At 36.1% G+C, this 16,127-nt stretch overlaps 2 protein-coding genes across 5 annotated transcripts in view; both read left to right on the top strand.

Annotated features, from left to right (window-relative positions):
• Nucleotides 1-3,207, top strand: part of SPAST (spastin) — a 61,611-nt gene extending 58,404 nt beyond the window's left edge. For 2 of the 3 annotated variants that reach the window (XM_029232022.1, XM_029232023.1), the window contains exon 17: nt 1,236-3,207. In XM_029232022.1, coding sequence (XP_029087855.1) covers nt 1,236-1,358 — 123 coding nt within the window. In that variant the 3' untranslated portion in view covers nt 1,359-3,207. The remainder of the gene's footprint in view (nt 1-1,235) is intronic. The other variant, XM_029232021.1, reaches the window with a different exon arrangement.
• Nucleotides 3,208-14,019: 10,812 nt separating this feature from the next.
• Nucleotides 14,020-16,127, top strand: part of SLC30A6 (solute carrier family 30 member 6) — a 35,163-nt gene continuing 33,055 nt past the window's right edge. Inside the window, exon 1 of one of the 2 annotated variants that reach the window (XM_029232310.1) lies at nt 14,020-14,070. In XM_029232310.1, coding sequence (XP_029088143.1) covers nt 14,068-14,070 — 3 coding nt within the window. In that variant the 5' untranslated portion in view covers nt 14,020-14,067. The remainder of the gene's footprint in view (nt 14,071-16,127) is intronic. The other variant, XM_029232311.1, reaches the window with a different exon arrangement.

Genomic DNA, 16,127 nt, shown 5'->3' with positions numbered 1-16,127 from the left:
CACACACACACACACACACACACACACACACACACACACACACACACCGAACTATGAACATAAATTAGAATTTCATCAAAAGCTTTTGAAACCTTAATCTTAATAACAGATATTCAGGAGTATCATAGATAATACTCACATTACATTCATCATTTTTCTAAATTTTGGGCTTTAGGAAGAGCCAGTGTGTGTTTTACAGTTAAATAAGGAGCAAATAGGGGTCATGCAGCGATTATGGTAACAATATATCCTTTTCCATTTTGACAAATTTTTCAGATTAGGCTACAAGTTACAAATGTAGTTCATTTTCTTAATCTATGCTATGTTGATATTAGAGAGGATGTGGAGTAGTTAGATTGGGTTTTATAAGAGTAATAAAAAGAATAATATAGATAAATATCAGTTGTTGAAGTTTTATCTCCAGTTCTTCTTTAACTTCTTATTTGGGAGCAAAATATACATGTGATAATACATAAGTGATAATTTTTAATACCGGTCATCTTGTGCCAAACTCCATTTTGCCTTTTGAAAATCCTTAGGTAAAAATTAGGTATTTATTAACTCAGTATTGTTTTATTTTACTTTCTTGAAGCCAATTAAAAATCTCAGAATATAAGACCAAATTGACATAAAAATGTATTATAAGCAATACTAATATTAGAAAATTTCAGACATAAGCCTCCTCCATGTTGTAGTTAAAGAGCAATATTTCCTTCAAAGTCCTGTGTACATCTTGTAAACTCCTCTTTCCTTTCTGATAAACCTGGCATGAATTTAGCTAGAGTGTGTTTGTGGTGATTGAGACTTGAGAGTGCAAAATTCCATGGAACTATACGCAGAAAAAAAACTGGAAGGATATAAGCCAAATAGTTGTTGTATATCTGAACGGTGGAATTGTGAGTGATTCTTTTTTCTGATTGTCTGTATTTTGTCAAATTTTCTGTAATGAGTATGTCTTGTTTTTATAATGGGAAAATATTGCGATTTAAAATGTTAATACCTAGGAGCTAAAACGTGAAATGAAAGTATATTGGTATAGCATTTTGGTAGGATTTCTTATATAGCAAACTTGCCTAATAAAGAATAATATATAAAATAAGATGATTGGCATGATTTTCTAAGAATACATCTCTCTATATTTTAACATTAATAAACAGCATCATTACTTTTATCCGTCATTGGGTTAACTATTGCATATGTGTTCATCTATCATCATGTGTGTTTTTTTAATCTAGATGAGAAATATTCGATTATCTGACTTCACCGAATCCTTAAAAAAGATAAAACGCAGCGTGAGTCCTCAAACCTTAGAAGCATACATACGTTGGAACAAGGATTTTGGAGATACTACTGTTTAAACCTGCAGAACGTTTTACTTTCCAAGAGAGAAACCTACCATCTTCTATGAATAGTTATCTGCTACAGAAACTCAGCCTAAGTTTACAGGACTTTTCAGAGTCTTACAATTATTTGTGCACCCCAGAAGATGAACCGTAAAATAAATTTAAATAAAGTATACAATGCAAATGGAATATTTTGTTTAAGGCCTTCTTGCCTTGATGGTCACAGATATCCCGATGGGCACTGTAAGTTAGAGCAGAACAAAAACTGATTCTGGTCTTCTTTACCAATATAATCATAATGTAAATAATAATTTGTATATTATGTTGCAGATGAAAGTATTCCAGAGACAGTGAATGGTAGAAGACACAAGAGCCTTTGGTTGTTTGTCTTCTGACATCTTTTCTTAAAATAGTAATTTTTCCTATTTTCCTTTCCTACTGTTGTCTTTACTACACTATGGGTGATTGGAATGCCAAACACTCTGTTTCTTTTTTTTTTCTTTTTACAAATTGTGTGCCAAATGAAACTTTTTCCTATGTAACAGTAGTAGGAAAAAAGTATTTTGAAGGTTTTTTTCTTCTTCATAAATCTACAGACATTAAACAATGTATCCTTTTCACTTTTTATTTTTCTATTACCTTTCTACCAAACAATTTAGAAAGTAATATGATAGCAACAAAACAAATCTAGTGAAATGGAGAAGGAGAAATTTTGAAGTTTTCAGGCACTCTGTCATACAACATGTAGATCAGTCCTCCTGTGACCTGATGTATTTTTTTTCTAATATATTTGTCAGAAATCTATTGTAGACTGTTAACTTATTCCTAATGGAATTTATTTTCTGTTAGAATTCTAATATTTAAGAAAGCCAATTTTAACTGCTCTAAAAGTGGTTTCTGTACAAGAGAAGGGAAGTACTAGGAGTTAAGACATTTCTAATTTATTGCTTATTACTTTCTTACTGTTTATAGGGTAATTACAAGCCAGTGGATTTACCATGTTTTATTCTTAATAATTATTAATCCCTCCAATGAAACTTTAAAAAAATTACTGAATTTTTATACATTGCATACATTTTATAGGTTTCTTGTGCTCACTTTGTTAACTAAAAAGTTTTAGTCTGTTAAGCTGCCTTTTGTTCCCCAAAAATGTACAGTAATTCTGTTTCTTGTTTGTATAAGTATGCCTGGGTTTTTATTATAAAAACGTCATTGTAGGAAGTAGAGACTCATATCATGGCCTTTTAAATATTGTAATAAAGGCAAATAGATATTTGCCCTTAGTTTACTGGTTAAAAGTTTGTTTATAGAAATTTTCTTTGGTGCTTTTATGTAAAATGTCATGGGTGGAAATAATAATTTTATAGTAGTAACAGATATTTTTCATTTAGGAAAAATAGCTTTGGTTAAGAGAGAATATATTAAAGTTAAAAACTTGCCCCCACTAGATAAGAATTTTATAATGAAGACATACATTCTTCTTCACTTTACTCCTTCTCATCTTAAAGACTTATCTAAATATAGAAGATGTATGATTTCTTAAGATCATGTGCTATCTGTAACCATAACTTAAATCATGTTTCTTCTAACCATATAATTCCCTGGATAATAAAAATGAGGGTTGAGATAAATAGAAAAAAAAATTTTTAAGCCAGAACCATACATATTTTTAGGTCATGAGTAGTATCTTTCTAAGGTCTCAAACACTAAACCATCCAATATAAAATACTGATAATGACAGATGATGAAATATACACGATGACAAGAATTAGGAACATCCCAAATTAAAACATTTTCAATAAAGCTCATAAAATTTCATTTTTTCTTTTCATTTAGAAAAAGATTAACATTATTGATACTTGGATAACTGGTCAATCGTATTAAAAGTCTGTGTGCTTTAAACTCAACTTTAAAATATAAACTCCTTTAAAATTATCATAAAATTATCTGCAATAATTGAATGTAGCTCACTTTTTATTGGGGAAGGTTTTAGATAACAAAGACTTCAAATGTTATATAAAAGTCAAATTAATATTGTTATAAACATTGAGTCAGAATTATATTACTGTATGAATATCCATCCGTGTATGGAAGTTACTTTAATTTCCTGATGAGGTCTAAAATTGAGCTTAGTGCTACAGAACTATTTTCTTTGACTTAACTATGACCAAGTTTTATTTTAAGCTGTGTTTCTCTCATGGAAGGGCCATAAACATAGAATAATTATATAGTAGGATGTGTAAGGGATTGGTTTGGTCTTTTTCAATAAAGATAGAAGTTGCTGAGGTTTCCCGAATTAGTATTAGGCTTAGATTGTGACCTTGTAGATTTTGCACTGAGCTCTGTGTCATGTTATTTCGTAAAAGGTAATGTTTAAACATTAAACGTTAGTGTGTTCATGTAAATATGGCAGAGTTTCGTAAACTAAATTAAAACTTACTGATGTACTGGACTTTGAGCCAAGGGAAAGAATCAATACTATCTTTCCAGATATCTTAAGGGTAAAAGCTTATTCTAAGACAGTCTGCCAATTGAGGTTATTAGATTTCCGACTTGCATATATACTTTGTGCTTGGGAAGAATTGGAGGAAAATCAGATACTAGAATTCTAATTTAAGTAAATATACAGCAGTCTTTGTGTATAGTGTAAAATTCATTATATTTTGTACAAAAACTAATTCTTTTGGTAGAATTAACCATTTGCAGTTTGTTTTTGGACTCTGAGTCAGAGGGTTTTCCTTTAAATGCCTGTCTCAGTTTTACTCTGGTCTTTTGTACTTTTCTTCAGAAGAAATGAATTAAAGGGTTCAGCTGCATAAGTGGGTTTTTATCCTAATGGATTGGAAATAAATTATAAACTTTATTTTGCTTTTAATTTTTTTATTTGAAACTTTTTGAGATTTCAGAGGTTGCAGTCTGGTATTGAAGGAATAGCTTTTATTGGACTGACTCTCTTGCCAATAAAAATGTAAAGTCTGAACAAAGTATAAAAAGCTGTGATTAGAAGACTCTAGAAAGCAATTAAAAACAGGCAAAAACAGCACAAAATCATATACTAGAAGAGATCCACATTAACTAGCTTTTTACCATGAGGGCAATTTCCAGCTTGTGCAGTGTGCCTGGAAATAGAATTCAAGCAGAATGTGACAGTCTTGCTGGGCTGAGGAGTCATTTGGGGCTTCTAGGACAGCTTGAAATTAGGAGGGAAATTTTGAAAAGGAGAGAGCTTCAGAGATCTCATCCCCCAAATCTGCTTGCAAATTCTTTTCAAATGCTTGGTGGATTCCAAAATTGTACCTATGCAGTGTGATATTCAAAGGAACCCAGCAGAAAGCAATAGTTGAAGTCCAAGGAACTGAGTAGTGGTAACAACGGCTGGACGAATACAGGGCGAATAAGAGGGGTTTAGTAAACACTTCTGGTTTCCCATTGAAACCCAAAACGGGCCGTGGCTTAGGAGGAAGGACAACATCCCAAAACTAAGGGATGTACTTTAGGACTCTGGGCAAAATGCGAAGAAACTCACTGAAACAAAGCTTAAAATCAGGCTTTCACAGCATCAAGGTTATACATTAGTAAGTTAACAGCTAGCCAGAATAAAACATTGTTTGGAAGAAAACAAAATCCAGAGTCTTTACAACATGTCATTCACAAAGTCCAGTACAAAATAAACCTTAAGCATACAAAGAAAAATTATATGATCCGTAATCAACAGAAAATATATAGAAGCAGATGCACAGATGACCCTATGTTGGAGTTAACAAAATTATTTTTTAACAGCTTTAAAATACATTAAAAAATTTACAGGGGAAAAAATGGTGGATCAATAGATTGGGATTCTTGGCAGAGAAACAGAAACTGAAAACCAAATGGAAAGTCTGGTGATTAAAAATTAGAATCTGAAATGAAACATATAGTGTCTAAATTTAAATGTTCACTGGATGGGCTTAACAGTAAACTGCACAAGCAGAGGAAAGAAAAGCGGAAGACAGCCAGTATAATTATCAAACTGAAGCACAGAGAAAAAAAGAAACAGCAGAGATTTGAGACCTGTGGGACAGTATCAGTCTAATGTAAGGTACTTTTGAGGTCCAGAGGAGAGGAAAGGAAGAGAATGGGGCAAGAGAAATATTTGAAGCAGTAATGCCTGAAATTTTCTCAAAATTGTTGGAAAACATCAACTTACAGGTCCAAGAAGTTCAGTGAATTCCAAGCAGAATAAATGCAACAAAGATCACATCTGGGTGCACAGTATTGCAAAACACACACACATGCACAAAACCAAACCAAATCAAAAAAATCTCAAAAGCAGCCAGAGAGGGGAAATGACATTACACTTGAATAAACAGTAAAAGTGGTGGCTAACTTCATCAGAAACAATGGAATCCAGGAAATGATGGAATGACATTCTTAAAATGCAAAAATCATACACTACTATATAAAAAACAGATAAGGCCCTACTGTGTAGCACAGGGAACTATATTCAATATCTTGTAATAACTTAAAATGGAAAAGAATCTAGAAAATTTATATATATATATATATATATATGAGAATCACTTTGCTGTATACCTGAAACTAATACAACATTGGAAATCAACTATACATCAATTAAAAAAAAATAAAGTGCAAAAACTAACAAAAGTTAACCTAAAATTCTGCGTCTACTTAGAATGTTCAAAATAGCAAGACAAAAGAAAAGCTATTCCAGGTGTACAAAACCTAAGAGAATTTGTTGTTAGCAGACTGACATTATAGGAAATGCTTTAAGAAATTCTTTAGGCTTACAGAAAGTAATCCTCCATAGGAATCTGTATCGCCAGGAAGGAATTAAGAACTTTGCAAATGATATATATGTCAGCAAATACAAAAGATAATTTTTTCTTAATTTCTCTGAATATCTATTTGTTGTTTTAAAAAAATTTACAGTGTGGTATTTATAATGTATGTAGAAGTAGATGATAAAGATAGCACAAAGGGTAGGAGAGGGCAGTGAATGGAATTATGTTGAAATAAGGTTATTATATTGTACATAAAGTTGTATAGTATTATTGTAAGGTAGACTAATGAGGATGCATATTATAATCTCACCCAGCAAAGGGAACAAGAGTATGGGGCAAAGTCCAGAGGAAACCAAGCACCAGCTTCCAAGAGTCCTCTCCCAGTGGAATTACACAGGATGCACTTAATTCCTCCAGCATCAAGTTATGACAACATGGGTGAAGATGTTAGGCCTAACTGTGTTAGGCACAGTGAACCACTCTCAGGGAATGGTGGGAACCCTCCCCCAAATCCAAGTTCCCAGATGCCAACCAAACTTGGAATCTGGCCCTTCAAAAGATAGCAATCTCAGCCCAGCTATGCTAGCTTCTTTTCTGCACAGTTGTTCAGGGCAGGTTTTGCAGTGGGGAGGAGGGACACATGGTGGCCCAAAGCAGGGTGTCATAGACCAAGTGGGGTGAGGAGGGTGTCTACAATAATGGGCAGCTTAGTATGGGGTATTGGGGACAGAGTAAGAAAGTTATTCATATGCGTTGGGGCAACCTAGAATGAGGAATAAGTTCTCAAGAATAGAGAGGTGTGTATTGGGGAAAGGTGTCAGCAAAGATGACAAACTGCTTACATGCAGGAGACTTAATCAGACAAGTCAATATATTAACCATAGTGAAGCCATGTTTCTGTCAGAGAATGGAGTTATGAATACAAAAAAAATGAAACCTGTGGGGTTGGGCTGGAATTGGATTTAAGAGTATGAATTCATGATTTAAGATATATAAAAACAGATGAAGAAATGTAGATGTAAATATATTTATATTTGTGTACACATATTCCCCAGTTCTTTGCACTGAGAAGGCCTTGGAGTAGTTACACCCCAAAAGCAATGAGCACACATACCACTCCTGTCTTCTAAATTCTCTACTGTCTTAGTCTGTTCAAGCTGCCACATTTTTAGGTGTTTTTTAAAAGCAGCATCCCCCTTCTTGGTATCAAAATCTTAGTCTGCTTGAGCTGCCATAACAAAAATATCATAGACTGCAAGACTTAAATGACAGATATTTATTTTCACAGTTCTGGAGGGTAGGAAATCCAAGATCAACGTGCCGACCAATTTTGTTTCTGGTGAGAGCTCTCACTGGCTTGTAAATGGCTGTGTCCTCAGTGACAGAGAGAGAGCAGGCTCTCTGGTGTCTCTTATGAGGACACTAATCCTATCTTGAGGGTACCACCCTCATGACCTCATCTAATCCTAATTATCTCCCAAGGACCCCATGTCCAAATACCATCATGTTGTGGTGGTAGGGTTTCAATATACAAATATTAAGGGGACACAAACATTCGGTGCATAATATCCACTAAAGGAACCTGGGCTCCTTGGTGAAATGGCCAACTCCAGGTTTAGGGCAGAGAAAATACAGGATAACCCAGAATATCTTGTGCCAGAAAAGAAGAAAGTGCTTAAAGAAGAATGAGGATGAATTATTGATTAGAGGGGCTCCCACTGGACAATTTTGAGCATCTAAAGTAATTATAGTAATGGATTATAACCCATGAGGTAAAATAAGAAATCATGAGCCAATGTGAACATATACATAAACACAAGAATAAATTGAAAGTGTGATTAAGTATGAATACATTCACATAGTTTCAAAGTACAGTTTTTACAGTGGACAAACTTGACAGATACCACCTTAATCTAGTGATGAAAGTTATTACTGGGCCAAATTTCACATAATAGGGTCAATGAGAAAAATGCAGTACTACCGTGATATTCCTGTCAAAGATTCACAACGTGAATCTATTCCAGGAGCATTCTACAAAATAACTGGAATCTTCAAAGTAACTGGCAAATTCGTGAAAGTCAAGTGAAAAACTGAAAAACTGTTCCAGACTGAAGGAGACAAAATAGAATGACAACTAAATGCAACTTGTGATTTAGAACTGGTTCCTTCTGCTATAAAATACCTTATTGGAACAACTGACAAAACTTGAACGGAGTCTAAGGGTTAGATGACAGTAATGTGTCATTGTTAATTTTCTGATTTTGATGGCTGTTACTGTGGTTACATAGAAGTACGTCCCTGTTTGCAGGGAATACACACTAACATGTTTGGGGGTGATGGGGCAGCAGGTCCACAACTTAACATTTCAAGGAAAACAAAGTTATTTGCACTGTAGTTAAAACTTTTCTGCAACTTCCTCATTGTTTCAAAATCTTTTCAAATAATGTTTGGAGAGGAATTCCCTGGTGGTTCAGTGGTTAGAACTCTGCGCTCTCACTGCTGAGGGCCTGGGTTCAATCCTTAGGGAACTAAAAAAAAATAGACCTCAGGAAACTTCCAAACAACATCATCATCATCATCATCATCATTTTTGCTGCAAACCGCACGGCTTGTGGGATCTTAGTTTCCCAACCAGGGATGAACCCAGGCCCCCTGTAGTTGTAGCGTGGAGTCCTAACCACTGGACTGCCAGGGAATTCCCTTTCATTTTTATTTAGTTTACAATTTTGAATCTTTGGTCAATCTTCCCTTAAAAGATGCTGAAATTAAATGGTATATTTTCTACTTTTATTTTTAAACTTTTATTACACAGTAGAGTTATTTAAATCTTTTCTACTCTGCTGACATAAAACATTTTACCCTTTCTGAGGAACAAACGAATTATTTGGTACAGATCTGTAGTCCAGGACATTAAGTATCTAACAAAATCCTGAGTTCTGTAGCAATTTTTTTTGCCTGTCTCCCTGAAGTTTAGGAAAAAGATTTTCCTAAACTCCTGGGTTTTGGCTCTAGATTAGAGTTTTCATTTAACTTCTATAAATCTGACTTCTGGTCTAGTAAGTTTGCAATGTGATTTTGATTTTCCTGAGAAAACTCTGAAGAAAAGGTATGTCACTTAGAAGGTCAGGGACAGCTGAAGAGAAAGCGAAAAATGCCAGGAGGGTAGGTTTCAGAAGGTTGCAAAATCTTTCAGAGAGATGGTCTTGGAGTTAGAATTTTCTTTTGAAGCCTCAGCATACCAATTAACAAAGCTGACTGTTCACTGGTGTTCTGTCTTCTCAGTTTAAAAAATTGATTTTATGTCAAAAATTCTCGTAATTGTTATTCTATGTTGATTTTTTTCTAATTTACCAATGAAAATGCAAGACTTTGGATTATAAGTAATTTTATATAAGGGGCAGAAGTTCTTCTAGGAGGAGGTGGAGACTTTGACATAGGTAATTTGCAAGAAAGGGAGGCCATGGTGGTTGATCGACAATGTGTATTTTGTTAGTGTCACAGATTCTCCAGCCAAGCAGGATGACTAGGAAGAGTCTGTACAATCAACAGTCACAAACTCTACAGATCACTAATCCCAGAATATGGACTAATCAAAGTGATCTTTTTTTGACAAACTGACAAGACAGTGTTCTCATGAAGGTTCTGCAGGATACTTAAGGCAAAGTTTGATCAATCACTTTTTCAACAATTGATTACCAATCCAATGGGACTTCCAATTGTTAGGGCTTAGGGCTGGCTTGTACTGAAGACTTATCAGGTTTATACTTCCATCTGTTTCCTATGGAACACTCCCTTATACATTAAAAATAGATAAAACAAAATATAAACAAAACACATGAAACAAGACTTCGTAATACAGACAAACAATAGCAAAAGCAAGAAGAAAGAGTAAGCAGGTTAATGGCAAAAATATATTCAAAACAAAATAAAACGTCTAATAACTTCATACAAAGATGTAGGCCTAATTATAGAATACACTCCAAACTAAAAGGTCTAATTATTCAACATAAGAACCTATGTCTGTGGTTCTATTCCTAGTTTGTTGTTTTTTCTGGTAGGGGTGTTAGATTTGTCAAATGTTTTTCTGCATCTATTGAGACGACTGGCGTTCGCCCTTTATTAATATGGTGTATTGCATTCTTAATTCTCATATGTTGAACCTGCTTTTCATTCCTGTGAATTCCCACTCACTCATTCATGGTGTATGATTCTTTTTATATTTTGGTGGATTCATTTTGCTATTATTCTGTTGAGGTGTTTTTGTATCTACGTTCATATGGGATGTTGGTCTGTAGTTTTCTTGTGATGTTTTTGTTTAGTTTTGGTATCAGGGTAATTCTGGCTTCATAGAATGAGAAGAGAAGTGTTCCTTTCTCTTCTATTTTTGGGGAACAGTTTGTCAATGATTGGTGCTAATTCTTCTTTAAATGTTTGGTGGACTTCATCGATGAAGCCATCTTTGCCTGGGCTTTTTGTGGAATTTTTTTTTTTAATTATAAGTTCAATTGCTTGTTATGTCTAATCAGATTTTCTATTTCTTCTTGAGTCGTTTTCAGTAGTTTGTGTCTTTATAGAAATCAGTCCATTTCATTTAGGTTATCTAATTTGTTGGTATATAACTGTTTATAATACTCCCTATAATCCTTATTTCTGTTAGATCAATATAATGTCCCCCCTTTCTTTCTTGATTTTAGTAATTTTTTTAATTATTATTTTTTAAACTTTAATTAATTTATTTTGGCTGCACTGGGTCTTAGTTTGGGCATGCATGCGGGATCTAGTTCCCCAACCAGGGATCAAACCCAGGCTCCCTGCATTGGGAATGCAGAGTCTTACCCACTGGACCACCAGGGAAGTCCCAATTTTAGTAATTTGAATCTTTTTTTTCTTGGTCTAGGTAAAGCTTTGTCAATTTTGTTAAAAACTGCAAAGAATCAATTTTTGGTTTTGTTTTCTCTTTTTTTAAATTAATTAATGTTTTGGCCGTGCAGCTTGCAGGATCTTAGTTCCCTGGGCCCCTGCAGTGAAAGCAGAGAGTCCTAACCACTGTAACCACTGGACTGCCAGGGAATTCCCTCTCTATTTTTTTTCTATTCTCTATATCATTTATTTCCTCTCCAAGCTTTATTTCCTTCTTTTTAATTTTTTGGCCGCACCACACAGCACATGGGACCTTAGCTCCCTGAGCAGGGATCAAACCCGTGCCTCCTGCAGTGGAAGTGCAGAGTCTTAACCACTGGACCACCAGGGAAGTCCTTTTATTTCCTTCTTTTTGCTTGAAGTTTAGTTTGCTCTTCTTTTTCTAGTTTCTTAAGATGGAAGGTTAGGTTATTGATTTGAGATCCTTCTTTTTTTAATACACGCATTTACAGCTATACATTTCCCTCTAAGAACTGCTTTTGCTGTATCCAATAAGTTTTGGTATGTTGAGTTTTAATTTTCATTCATCTCAACGTATTTTCTAAGTTCTCTTGTGATTTCTTCTTTGATCCATTGACTAAGGTTTTTAAATTTCCACCAGATGGGAGCATCCCAAATTTCCTTCTGTTATGGATTTCTAATTTCATTCCAGTATATTTGGAGAACATACTTTCTATGATTTTAATCCCTTTAAATTTATTGAAAATTATTTTATGGCCTAACAAATGTTCCGTCCTGGGAATGCTCCATATACACCAGAGAAGAATGTGTATTATGCTGTTGTTGGATGGTGTATTCTAGACATATGTTAGGTCTAATAGGTATATAGTGTTGTTCAAGTTTTCTGTTTCATTGTTGATCTTCTGTCTAGTTGTTTCCTATGATTTTATATCAATTACTCAATTCCCTGTATTAGATTTTTTTCTTCTTCTTAAAATAGCTTGAGAGATTTATTTTTGCTATCTCTAAACCCTGTTATACTCATCAATAAGGAATTAGTTAAATATATTGATATTAAGGCACATGCCTATGATTGAATTCTCTAAGGTCACTAAAACTATATTCTAGAAAATTAAGACACGGGAAAAATGTCACAATACATCCTTACATGAAGTAGGCAGGCTATAAATAATATGTACTGTTTGATTCCAGTTTTGTTAAAATAAAAAAGACTGGGGCTTCCCTGGTGGCGCAGTGGTTGAGAGTCCGCCTGCTGATGCAGGGGACACGGATTCGTGCCCTGGTCCGAGAAGATCCCACATGCCGCAGAGCGGCTGGGCCCGTGAGCCATGGCTGCTGAGCCTGCGCGTCCGGAGCCTGTGCTCTGCAACGGGAGAGGCCACAACAGTGAGAGGCCCGCGTACCGCAAAAAAAAAAAAAAAAAGACTGTAAAGAAACTTCAAGAATCAAGAATGGGGACTTCCCTGGTGGCACGGTGGTTAAGACTCTGCACTCCCAATGCAGGGCGCCCGGGCTGGATCCCAGGTCAGGGAACTAGATCCCACATGCAAGCCACAACTAAGAGTTCGCATGCCACAACTAAGGAGCCCACCTGCTGCAACTAAGACCTGGCACAACCAAATAAATAAATATTTTAAAAAAAAAGAATTGAGAATGATTTGCTCAGGGTAAATGAAGCAATAATGTTCTAACTTGCCTTCTTGATTCTAATCCTGTCCAGAAGTAGCAAGTACTGAGTAGTTGGTAAGGCTTTAAAATTATGGTGTACAGAATTCCAGGTCCACCTTTGACTAGGTGTGTTACCTTGGCACACAACTTTCCAAGTAGAGGCTAACCATAGTACCTATATCAAAGGGCTGTTATGAGGAGTAAATGAGATGATACATTAAGTTCTTAGTAATAGTGCTTACCACATAAGTGCTTAATAAATGTTAGCTATTATCTTCCATCTACAGTTCATTCTCCATACCACAGCCAAAATGTAGAAGGTCACTCCGTTGTTAAAACCGTCCACTGGCTTCCGGTCTCACTTAGAAAAAAAAAAAAAACCAAGCTCTTTACCCCTAATTAGAAATTCCGACTTGATCTGGCCCCTGTTTATCACTTAGATCTTCTCTTTGTTTCTTCCCCTCAAGCACAACTCTCCAGACATACTTTCAGACATTCTTTCTGATCTTAAAACACCCTTGCTTGTTTTACTTAGGTATTTGCATTACTTATTCTGCCTAGAAAAAACTTCACAGAAACACTTGCCATTTGGAAGTCAAATTTAATCTTCTTAGAGAAGCTTTCTCTGACTACCTCTCTAAATTAGTGACCCAGTTACTCTCTATACCAATACCCTATTTTCTTTTTTTTTTTCCTATTTTCTAAACGGCACTACTTACCGATATATTTTAAAAATTTCCTTCTCCTACTTGTTTTGTCTCTTCTTACTAGAATATCATTTTCATGAAATCAGTACCTGATACACACGTACTACATATTCAATTTCTGTCCAATGAATTACATTTCGATGTGTTTTATTTTCCTTTTATAAAATAAAATTAATCTTATAGAATTGAAGTAGTATTTTAGGAAGCACAACACAGTAGTCCGTCATTAGTCGGCCTGAGTTCAAATTCAGCTACTACAGCAAACTAGATGTATGTCTCTGGGCAAGTTTCTTAATCCTGGTTCCTCACTTGAAAAATGGAAATGTAATCTATTTCGTAAGGTATTGCAAAAATTAAATAACACAACATAGGTAAAAGCGCTTCAGGACTCAATGAAACTTTTCTAACATTACAAAGAAACCCTAATTGCTCCTTGACAAAGACCTCAGCGCGTACCTCTGCACCCACAACTCGGCAGGGGGCTGAAGAGTCGCTCTAGCCGCCACCTTCGCCTCTATAGAACGCAGGGGCAGCCGGGAAGGGGGAGCGGGACCCTGAGGCCGGTGCACGCACTTCCGCCCCCGCGTCGCTCGCAGCCAATCAGCCTCTGATGCCCAACCCCCTTCCGCTCTAGGGAAAAACCAGCTCCTAGGCCGTCTTCCGGCGGGAGCTGTGCCGCTCCTTATCATGGTGAGTTGGCCAGGGTTGTGAGGGTTTCTGTCGTAAATGATTCCTCTTATCCTTTCTGGTCCTGAAGCGGCCTTGAAATGCCTCAGCCACCCAGAGGTGGGGTCGTCGGAGTTATGCTCGGGGTCCCTGGGAGGAGCGGCTGGCGTCCGAGAGCGTGCCACCAGAGCTCTGATGCTCCCTCGCTCCCTCACCCGGTTCCTTTGCTGTTCCGGACCCCGGCCCCGCTCCAGGCCGACCTTTCGGCTCTGGGAGAGTTTATGACTCTTCCCTGCAATGACATCCTTGATATAGAAATAAAAGTCTTTGCCAGTGTCAGCGACTACAACATCAACAAAAGGTCAGAAAACAAGTCCACAGCAGCAGCGACCGTATTAGTGATGTTTACAGTAGTGACGATAACACTGGTGAAAATAAAAGAGGATGGTTAGTAGGATATTGAGGCTGACGCCCCAGTCTCCAACTTGCCTTTATCGAGTGCGACAGCCGGGTATGGCAGCAGCTTTCAGAAGGCCAAAGACTGGCGAAAGTCAAGGTGTTGATAGTGCCTCTTACTGCAGCTTATTTTTTGTGTGCGTTTGTAGATCCCAATATACCTTATGGCTTTGGGGATGTGGTATTTAAATTTTGTTAGAGGTGTTAGTCATTTTATTCCTTTAGAAATCAAGTATATAGCTCTCTGAATTTTATCTAAGGATAAGCAGTTGATTGTGATTTCAGTGTCAAAAGAGGTACACACCATTGTATCAGAAAATTCATGGGTCTCTTATTGATAGCCTGTATATGACAAAAGGACCACGTTTCTGTGCCCCAGCACTGTCACTCTTAAGTTTTTTCCTTGAGTGGATATGGTCGAAAAAATGTCTTATTCACATATTAGAAAATATTTTCTAAATTTCCTGTAATCCTTCCTTTACGTGCAGAAAGTGGGTAAAAATTTACTTTTTTTGCTGACCAAATAGCTGTGTTCTCCTTCGAAACATTCACCACTGTGTAGCCAGAGTTAAGTTTCTAAAACTTGACCATGCCATTCCCTTGCTTAAAATTCTTACGTTTTTTTTTCCTTTAGCCTGAAAGCTAAAGTCCTGTTTAGTATGGCAAGCAAAGATATCTGTAGTCTAGCTTCTTACCTTTACAGCCTCTTTTTACACATACATACATACACACACCATATTCCAGCTACAGTGAACAGCTTGCAGATTGTGCTCTAAGAATTAGACCTTTGCACCGAATTCATATATGCTCTTCTCTCGCCAGAATTGCTCTCCATTTCCTGTCTTGCCATCCTTATCAGTATAACCCTTAACATGTCCTTTAGTCTCTTTCATGAGCCTTTCTGCCATGTCTAAACATCCTATTAAGTGCCTCCTTTACGCTCCTGTGAGGGTGCTTTTTACCAGTAACATCTGGTGCATTTTACCAGACTATGTTAAAGTTGTGTATTCACTTGTCTTTCTCACTTCCTAGGCTGTAAGCTTTTTGAGAGGAGGACCTATGTATTCACTCTGATCTCCCCAGAGCCTTTTGTACAGTGCCTGGCCCAGAGGAAGTTTTCAATAAATATCTGTTTTATAGAACACTGAATAAGTAACCATGGCAGTAAATTTTTATGTGTGAAACATTAGTAATAAGGGAAATAGTAGCATTTAAGTTTTATTTTTAAAGTTACCCATTATATATTATTTATTAATAACATGCTATGTGCAAAACGTAGTGCTTTCTTAGAATATGTCAAGGAAATATAGCCCTTGTCATTAGTGAAGTTACTAAAAAATTAGCTTACCATGCAAGATGACAAGATGAAGGCTAGCCTGTGGTTCATTACAAAGCAAGTGGCATAAAAAACTCTATAGTTTGAATAATCTAATAAGGCTTCATGTAGGAAGTGAACCAGTAAACTGAGTACTTTGTTCCTTACTCCAGTACTCTTAATCTACTATTCATTACTCTCATTTGGATGAGGAAACAGAGAGGTCAGGTAACTTGCTAAGTGCTTCAGGACTATTAGTGCTTGGGTTAGATGAGTCTGGCCTTTTTACTCTAGAATGGTATGAGATCTC

This window comes from Monodon monoceros, unplaced genomic scaffold, assembly GCF_005190385.1.
Source record: "Monodon monoceros isolate NGI ecotype Baffin Bay Population unplaced genomic scaffold, NGI_Narwhal_1 Super_Scaffold_19, whole genome shotgun sequence".
NCBI lineage: Eukaryota > Metazoa > Chordata > Mammalia > Artiodactyla > Monodontidae > Monodon > Monodon monoceros.
This window is presented reverse-complemented; position numbering and strand designations above follow the sequence as displayed.